General features: G+C 48.2%; 1 protein-coding gene across 1 annotated transcript; it reads left to right on the top strand.

Annotated features, from left to right (window-relative positions):
* Positions 1–434: 434 nt before the first annotated feature.
* Positions 435–7,815, top strand: LOC120037711 (the record flags this gene model as incomplete). The annotated part of the gene is made up of 8 exons (XM_038983700.1): positions 435–511; positions 633–702; positions 795–881; positions 975–1,073; positions 1,196–1,276; positions 1,383–1,487; positions 1,910–1,969; positions 7,700–7,815. Coding segments are annotated over exons 1-8 (695 nt in total), but the record flags the coding sequence as incomplete, so codon positions are not given.
* Between the last annotated feature and the right edge of the window lie 2,293 nt (positions 7,816–10,108).

Here is a 10,108-nt window from a genome sequence, read left to right as displayed (position 1 = left end):
ATTCTCTCTCTGTCAGCGTGTGGCTGGCAGGGTGACCCACTATGTGTCTCACCTCCGCCACGAGACGTCTGTGGACGTGACGCTTGGCTGCTACCAGGTAAATAAACGATTTCCTATGTATATAGACTAGACATTACTGGCCATTTTTGCATTAGATTTGGTGTCTTTTCTAATATTGTGTGTGTGGTAAACAGGTGTGTTGTGTGTTTTGAGCAGCAGACTGATGTCTCAGTGGTGTACGCCACTCTCCACATGGGGCTGGACGGGCTTCTCTCCTCTTCAGCGTGGTCGGAGGCTGCCTCCTTCTCTACGCCCACCACTCAGCAGTTCACTGACCCAGAGCCTGAGGGCCACAACTGCTATAAGGTCAGACGTTACACACACATACTATTGACTAGGAGCATTAAGATCCTTCCATTGACCGATTGTTTGTTATGTCATTGCATTGGTCACTGATTTTGTGCTGTGAGGAGGACCTGCTGCCTGAGGAGAGGGAGGTTCCTCTGCTAAAGTGAGTTCCTCTAAATGTCTGTGTAGTCTGGGCTTGTCAGATGCTGAAGGATAGTGGTCATAATGCTGTTATCCCCCATTGACTCTAATGGTTGACATGCTCCATTCCCTCCCTTTCACAGCCTCTACCTTACCACCAAGAGAGTGGAGGACATCGCCCTGAGGCTCGTCTCCCTGCGCCAGGCCTTCACTGTGAGTGGACCCACTTTTCTTTTTCTCTCTGTGACTTCTTGTTCTGTCTCCTAGAGGAAGATGCCTCACCCTAACTCTTCCCTCTTCCCTAGACCCTGCTTGGTTCCACCCTGAGCAGGAACCATCTGTTTGTGGCGGGAAAGGTCCTCCTGGGCGCACTGGTTCAGGCCAACCACATGGTAACTCACTAATTCATTCTCTTTCAAGGGAAAGAGAGCGTCCCTGAGGGGAAATGTGTTCTGTTCACTAAGATGCTCTTTTCTTTGTCATAGGACGAGGCCAAGTTCATCCGTACTTATAACGACTTTGTGGACTACCTGAGTGACCCCTCCAAGCGGAATGACATTGAGAGGGAGCTGGCTGAGGCAAAGGTGAGTTCATTAACTCTTTCAAGTCTCACTGAGTTCTTCCACATGCATGTCTTTTATACATCACAGTAGCTGATCTATATGAAATCATTCCGATTTTCTCCAAATGTGTTTTCTTGTCCTAGATCCATCATGTGAACATGATAGATGTCGTCTTTGAGCTGGTGCTGTTTGGGATGATGACAGCTCAGAAGTCCCTGATGGTGGTAAGTAGCATCTCACTGGTACATGTTTTGATATCTATTAGCAGTTTCACTTAAATTCCTCTTCTCTTCTATTCTCTCCTCTTTTCTCCTCCTTTGTTTCCTTTAGCACCCCGGTGGGTTTGTGGAGCGTCTGTACGCTCTCCTGTACTCCTTCCTGCCCACTGCTGCCAACATGGAGCCAGAGGCTGACAGATACCTGCTGCTGCTCAATGTAAGAGTCAAGAGGTTACTTCCTGTTTACTTCCATATTCATGGTTAACCAGGTTCCAATGTAATTTTAGGGGGAGTATTTCTAATTGTCTCTCTCCTCTTGATAAGCTAGTAACTCAGAGCCATTTTCTATGTGTTGTGTGGTGTTCTCTTCAGGGCGGGCTGATGGCTCTGCTAGATGACATGTTTGGCCAGCAGCTGGCCTGGTACTTTAACCCAGAGTCTCTGGTCACGGAGCTCTCCAGCCTCCTGGAGTACCACTTGGAGAACCTCATGGCCAGCATGTAGTCCTACTGCAGGGACCATACTCCTTTCTCCTTCTCTCTCTCTTTTGAAGGAATTAAGGACTTGAAGTGCTTTGTTGATCCCTGATTAGTTAACACCCATTAATTTCATGTATTCTCTTGTTTTCTCTCCCCACAGGATTCTTGTGACACTTTGCCACCCAAGAGGGATCCAGACACCAATGCACTACATTACTTTGCACTGAATTTGACATTTTTAAATAAAATAAGTTGTAGTTCAAAAACATTTTTGTTTCCGTCTTTTCATCTATTTGATTTTATGACCATTTCCTCTTCCTAGAGGTATAATGCTAATATTAGATTATTACATGAACAATGATGCTTTATTATCTGCATATGGAAATAAAAAAACAATGTTTAGTTGATTTACAGATACTACAGGCCCACACTTTATATGGTTTTGTACTGTGGTTTGTGATACTGTACTATTTAAAAACATATAGGACTACATACACTTGAGTGCACAAAACATTAGGAACGTCTTCCTAATATTGAGTAGCACACCCTTTTTCCCTCAGAACAGCCTCAATTCGTCGGGGCATGGACTCTACAAGCTGCACTAAGCGTTCCACAAGGATGCTGGCCCATGTTGTGTCAAGTTGGCTGGACGTCCTTTGCGTGGTGGACCATTTTTGATACACATGGGAAACTGTTGAGCATGAAAAAAACAGCAGTGTTGCAGTTCTTGACACACTTAACCCGGTGCGCCTGGCACCTACTACCATACCCCGTTCAAAGGCACTTAAATCTTTTGTCTTGTCGAATCACCCTCTGAATGACACACACAATCCATGTCTCAATTCTCTCAAGGTTTTAAAATCTTTCTTTAACTCCCCTTCATCTACACTGATTGAAGTGGATTCAACAAGTGACATCAATAAGGGGTCATAGCTTTCACTTGGTCAGTCTGTCATGGAAAGAGCATGTGTCCTCAATGTTTTGTATTATCAGTGTGTGTAGTAACCTGGTACAGTATAACGTTTACCACTAGAGGGGGTAATTGCTTCAGTCTTGAACGTTACTTCTCCCTATCCCTACTCTACATTAACAGTCTGCCATTGTAGACTCCGGTAACTTGGGTATCTTAGTTTTTCATATTTGCCATTAATGTCTGAACCATTTACCATCTTTCCCACTGAAACCAGTAATGTTAGCGTTCATGTGAGAGAGGGTGTAGTAGTGCATACTGACCACTAGTTGGATCATAGTGTGGGTGGTGGAGTTCAAGCAGGAACACAGAGGGTAGAGGCATTCTCCATCACAGTAGAAGGCAGACTAACACGTAGGAGCCAATACCCAGTCCTAATGGAGAGAAATACCATAGAAATCGAATGACAAGATTAGATGAATGACTAGAATAGACTCTTTCAATGAGAAATACATGATAAACAATCCAAAGAACATACTCTACAATGCACATCCTACACAAATGCCTTGCTTCCCTAAAAATACTGTGTGTTACAGCAAATAAGATGGTAAAATGTTAGCTCATGATTATCTATTCAGTACAATGAGTAGTTAAGAGAGATAGAATCTCACCACCCAGCCTTGTTCACTGAATCTCACATATAATTCATGTCTCTTACAAGCCTGACGCCCACACATGGCTGTGATCTGAAAGGGACCAAAAAATATGTTATGAACCAGGAAAGACTAATGTACACTTTGGATGCATTGGATGAAATGTAAACTCAACTTAAGTCATTTTGTAATTGGGATGAACTATCCCTTTAAATTGTGTATAAAACAAGTTTAACTACAAGACGAAAAACCAGTGTTGTCCCCCTGACCTTGTATGTATACTGGGCAAGGGCAGGTCGTATTTGGGCTTCTTCTTATGGGGGTTGGGTTTCAGGGCGCCTGGGGGGCGACAAGGGGCCTGGCTGACCCTGAACAAGTTGGTTAGATGAGTACTTGAAGGCTTATATCTATGTTTTGGAATGTTGGATGTTGATTTTGGGAGGCTTCCATCATGGAAAAGGGACCAGACCACTTTTTTTGTTAGTTAACCTAAACGAATCACGACCCTCTATAGAATAACAACAGTTGACTGCTATTTAAGTAATAGTTTGACTGTCAAATCCATGTATTGGTGTGTGGCCATTGACTTTTATGGAGAGACCGGCTCAAATTTTCTGTGCCATTTCCTGGGCATTTCATTACCTCCGCGTTCTAAGTTCTGCACGTTCTAAGTTCTGCGCATCCCAGCGCTTGGAAAAATCAATGGTACAAAACCTAAGATATTGATCTTGTAAGAGGTGCGTAACGGGCTGCAGGGAAGTCAGGCACAGGAGAGCAGAACTGGGTAATAACCGAAGCAGTTTAATGAGGAAAAAACCAACGGCTCCCAGAACAACAAAATATGGGTTGAAATAATCCATCGCAAACCAGTCTGAAGTGCACATACACTTTACAACAAACAATTCCACACACAGACATGGGGGGAACAGAGGGTTATTTACACGTCAAGTAATGAGGGAATGTAAACCAGGTGTGTGGGAAAACAAGACAAAACAAATGGAAAATGATAGGTGGATTGGCGATTGCTAGAAGACCAGTGACGTTGAACGCCGCCCGAACAAGGAGAGGAACCGACTTCGGCGGAAGTCGTGACAGTACCCCCCTCCCTTGACGCGGGGCTCCAGCAGCGCGCCGACACCGGCCTCGGGGACGTCCAGGAAGGCGAGGTGCAGGGCGTTCCGGACGGAGAGGGTGGAACTCCTGCATGATTGAATTGTCCAACACATCCTCCACCAGAACCCAGCATCTCTCCTCCGGACCGTACCCCTCCCATTCCACGAGTTACTGAAGGCCCCTCGCCCGATGCCTCGAATCCAGTATGGAGCGAACGGCATACGCCGGGTCCCCCTCGATGTCCAGAGGGGGCAGAGGAACCACCCGCACCTCAGACCCCTGGAGCGGACCAGCCACCACCGGCCTGAGGAGACACACATGGATTGAGGGGTTAATACGGTAATCGAGTGGGAGCTGTAACCTGTAACACACCTCGTTCAGTCTCCCCAGGACTTTAAACGGCCCCACAAACCGCGGACCCAGCTTCCGGCAGGGCAGGCGGAGGGGCAGGTTTCGGGGCGAGAGCCAGACCTGGCACCGGGACCTCACTGCGGTGACGGTCTGCGCTGGGTTTCTGGCGCAGCACGGCGGGCTGAAGGTGAACATGGGAGGCGTCCCATGTAACCTCCGCGCGCCGGAACCAGTCGTCCACCGCAGGAGCCTCGGTCTGACTCTGATGCCAAGGAGCCAGAACTGGCTGATACCCCAGTACGCACTGGAAGGGGGAGAGGTTAGTGGAGGAGTGGCGAAGCGAGTTCTGGGCCATCTCTGCCCAGGGCACGAACGCCGCCCACTCCCCCGGCCGGTCCTGGCAACAAGACCGCAGAAACCTACCCACATCCTGGTTAACTCTCTCCACCTGCCCGTTACTCTCGGGGTGAAAACCTGAGGTAAGGCCGATCGAGACCCCCAGACGCTCCATGAACGCTCTCCAGACCCTCGACGTGAACTGGGGACCTCGGTCAGACACTGTATCCTCAGCCACCCCGTAGTGCCGGAAGACATGAGTGAACAAGGCCTCGGCAGTCTGTAGGGCCGTAGGGAGAATGGGCAGAGGAAGGAGACGGCAGGACTTGGGGAAACGGTCCACACCGACCAGGATCGTGGTGTTACCCTGTGAGGGGGGAGATCTGTGAGAAAATCTATCGACAGGTGAGACCATGGCCGTTGTGGAACGGGTAAGGGGTGTAACTTACCTCTGGGCAGGTGCCTAGGAGCCTTACACTGGGCGCACACCGAGCAGAAGGAAACATAAACCCTCACGTCCTTAGCCAAGGTGGGCCACCAGTACTTCCCAATCAAACAGCGCACTGTCTGACCGATACCTGGATGACCAGAAGAGGGTGACGTGTGAGCCCAATAGGTCAGCCGGTCACGGACAGCAGACGGAACGTACAGACGCCCAGCGGGACACTGGAGAGGAGCGGGCCCTGCCCATAACGCCTGCTCAATGTCCGCGTCCAGCTCCCATACTACCAGCGCCACCAGGCAGGAGGCCGGGAGTATGGGGGTGGGTTCCATGGGCCGCTCCTCTGTGTCATACAGCCAGGACAGTGCGTCTGCCTTGACATTCTGGGAACCTGGTCTGTACAAAAGGGTGAAAACAAAACGGGTGAAAAACATGGCCCACCTTGCCTGGCGAGGATTCTCCTCGCTTCCCGGATGTACTCCAGATTGCAGTGGTCAGTCCAGATGAGAAAAGGGTGTTTTGCCCCCTCAAGCCAATGTCTCCACACCTTCAAAGCCTTGATGACAGCCAACAGCTCCCGGTCCCCCACGTCATAGTTTCGCTCCGCCGGGCTGAGCTTCCTCGAGAAGAAGGCACAGGGGTGGAGCTTCGGTGGTGTACCCGAGCGCTGAGAGAGCACGGCTCCTATCCCAGCCTTGGTCCACCTCCACTATGAACGCCAAAGAGAGATCCGGATGGGCCAGCACGGGATCCGAGGTAAACAGAGCCCTTAGGTGACCAAAAGCCCTGTCCGCCTCAGCCGACCACTGCAGACGTACCGGGCCCCCATTCAGCAGTGAGGTAATGGGAGCCGCTACCTGACCAAAACCCCGGATAAACCTCCGGTAGTAATTGTCAAACCCTAGAAACCGCTGCACCTCCTTTACCGTGGTGGGAGTCGGCCAATTACGCACGGCTGAAATGTGGTCACTCTCCATCTCCACCCCTGAGGTGGAAATGCGGTACCCTAGGAAGGAGACAGACTGCTGGAAGAACAGGCATTTCTCAGCCTTGACGTACAGGTCATGCTCCAACAGTCGACCAAGCAGCCTGCACACCAGGGACACATGCTCCGCGCGTGCAGATGAGTATATCAGAATGTCATCGATTTACACCACTACACCTGCCCGTGCAGGTCCCTGAAAATCTTGTCTACAAAGGCTTGGAAGACTGATGGAGCATTCATCAACCCGTACGGCAAAAGACGAGGTACTCATAATGCCCTGAGGTAGTACTGAACGCCGTCTTCCACTCGTCTCCCTCCCGGAAACGCACCAGGTTGTAAGCGCTCCTGAGATCTAGTTTGGTGAAGAAGCGCACCCCGTGCATTGACTCAATCGCTGTGGCTATGAGGGTAACTGTACTTCAAAGTGATCTGGTTTAGGGCTCGATAGGCAATACACGGGCGCAGACCTCCCTCCTTCTTCACAAAAAAGAAACTTGAGGAGGCGGGTGAAGTGGAGGACCGAATGTACCCCTGATGCAGATATTCGGAGACAAATGTTTCCATAGCCGCCGCCTGTGACAGGGGATACACGTGACTCCTGGGAAGTGCAGCGTCTACCAGGAGATGTATCGCACAATCCCTGCAACGATGGGGTGGTAATTGAGTTGACTTCTTTTTGGAGAAGGCGAGAGCCAAATCGGAATATTCGGGGAGAATGCGCACGGTGGAGACCTGGTCTGGAGTTTCCACCGTAGTAGCACCAACGGAAACCCCTAGACACCTCCCCGAGCACTCTCGCGACCATCCCGTGAGAGCCCTTCGTTGCCATGAAACAGTGGGGTCATGACAGGCTAACCAGGGTAGGTCTAGCACCACGGGAAACGCAGGAGAGTCAATGAGGAAGAGACTGAGCGGAAACAGTGGCCTCCCTAATCAACTAATCAAAATTCCCAGCCGCGCCTGAATCGATGAGCGCTTTATGCTGGGAATGCGGGGAAAACTCAGGAAAAGTAACATACAAAAACATGTGTGCAACAGACGGCTCTGGATAAGAATGGTGCCGGCTAACCTGGGGTGACGCCAGAGTGCCCTGCCTGCTGCCTCGACCCCCAGAGGACCCAACCCGGCACCGACCAGCAGTGTGACCTCTGCGGCCACAGATGGTGCACATGAAGGAACCACCTCCGGTCTCCCTGAGCGCAGCACCTCCCAGCTCCATGGGCATCGGAGCGCTGGTGCTGGGAGATGGAACCGACAGACTCCGCTCTGGACATCTGTGGGTAGTCAGCAGGTTATCCAGCCAACTAAAAATGGCATATCAGTTTGGATACTGTAATATTCATATGTGTAAACATACTGAATTATAATTGGATGCATTTTACCGCCATATCATACTGTGCTATGATTGGTTAAGACCACCCAAATGGTTAGGTCATGGTCAGTTTGATGCTGGTTGGCAATACGTGAACATTCCAGTTATAGCTAGCTAATAAAGAGCTAAAAATTGAAATTTTTATTAAGAGAGTTGCAGGGGAAGAGTACAATACAGTACAGTTCAACTAATAGGCAAGAACTTAGTCGAGTGCAACAGAGTTATATTAATATTCTTCTTCTATCCATTTCTGGTCCACAAACTTTGAGCTTTAAGTCCGAAAAAAAAAAATACAGTGTGTTCACTAAACAGCGCATTGTCGCACCCAAAGCAGTTTCACCGTGATGATAAAGACACATAACTATTCACTGAAAATAAAAGAAAGAAAACAAATAATTTGCAAAATAGGCTATTTGCCATTTTATTTTGTTAATATATAGGCTATTTAATATTAACGAAATAAAATGCGAAACATACATACACATTTAATAAAAAATAAAATGCATTGTATGCCTACTCACCAAAGACTGATTATTTGAACACAAAATCCTTCCTCCTTTCTTTCCTCAAGAAGACTTCAATGGCTCTGTTGTACAGTCATTCTTCCTTTTTAGTTCCACCAATAAGTCCTTTTCTATCGACATGGAGGCTAATGCTGAAAGCCGAGTCTGTCCAGTAGCATTTCTGGAATACGTTTTGATTCGCTTTAAGGCCGAGAATGACCGCTCGACAGAAGCCGTGGACACAGGGATAGTCACTGTCACACATGCCAATGTGTAAAGTTGCCCCATGTCCTCATTCAGATTTTTCTGCTTAAGGAAATCAAGGAGATCAGAGGGACTTTTCCCTTCAAAATCAGTCATAGCATACATTACAGTCAGTTCTGTTTTTAGCTTGGATAGGTCGAACAGTGTTCCGTGACACAGAGGGGCTGTTTGCGGGATTTTTTTCCGGTAGGTCTGAAAGTGCTGGGGGTCCAGGAGGGAGAGAAACATACATTTTTCGTGGTCTTGAAACCTGTTTCGTATCTGGCAAAGAATGTTGTCCAGAATATTGCTGTGGAGTTGTTGGTAGTATGTGCGAGGGTCTCCTTGTGCTGGGCCTCTGCGTGCGCTGGGGGAACTTGAGATGCGCGCTGTGTCATCGTAGATTTGACTGAACCTGCGCCTCTCTCGCTCAATTGTGTCACTAAACTCGTTCACCCTTGTCAGGCAGAATTGTACATCCAAAGTTTGTTTCTGTAGAATTCCAAAAAGCACATCCGAATAATTAAAAATCCCATTGAATGTTTGAAGCAAAAAACGAAACTCAAAATCATCCAAACGCGCATTAAATCCATCAGCCATAAGCACAGTATCCCCGTCATGGTCATCATGATGTTCCAGTAAGTGGTTAAACAGCTCCTTTAGGGCAACTCTCTTTTCAAAGACTGCATTGACCAATCTAGATGTATATTGCCACCCCGTCATCCAGCAGTTGCGTGCGCTTAGGGGATCGTGAGAAAAATGCTGCAAGGCCATTGAGGTTGGCAAAGAAGACCTTGCATTCTTTAAGTTTTTAGGCTCCTTGAGTCAGTACTAACTTTAGTCGATGTGCATAGCAGTGAATGAATAAGGCCATCGGTGCCCTCTCCTTAACTTTAGCCTGCACCCCATTGAGTCCAGATGCCATGACTGCTGCGCCATCAAAACACTGTGCCACAACTTTATCCAGACTACATTCATTTTCCTCCAAGAAACGGAAAATAAGAGCGGCAATGTCATCAGCTTGCTTGCCGCTTGTCACATCTTCAAATCGGATAAATCGCTCCTTGACTCCTGTGTCCGTCACATAACGCAGGACGAGTGAGAGCTGTGCTGCATTTCCCACATCTGTTGTCTCGTCCACCATAACAGCAACAAAGGGAGCTTTTTTAATCTCCATTTTGATCTCTTCTCCCATCACTTCAGCAATAGCATAAATTAGGTAATTTTGTATTTTGCCTGACGTCCCAATGAACACTTTGTTAGTGGACAGGTGGTATTGTAAATCTGTGTTGCTTTCAGAAAGAAAAGAAAGAAGCTCCACGTAGTTCCCTTTGTTTGTGGAGTGTTGATAATGGGATATGGAGAAGGGTGAGCCGGTCAAGGATCGATTCAGACAAGGTGGTAAATTGTATGACAAGCGACAGTTTAATTTAAGAGTAAAGATATCTGGT

Source organism: Salvelinus namaycush, unplaced genomic scaffold, assembly GCF_016432855.1.
Source record: "Salvelinus namaycush isolate Seneca unplaced genomic scaffold, SaNama_1.0 Scaffold1828, whole genome shotgun sequence".
Taxonomy (NCBI): Eukaryota; Metazoa; Chordata; class Actinopteri; order Salmoniformes; family Salmonidae; genus Salvelinus; species Salvelinus namaycush.
The sequence above is the reverse complement of the archived record's forward strand: the minus strand, read 5'-3'. Positions and strand labels throughout refer to the sequence as shown.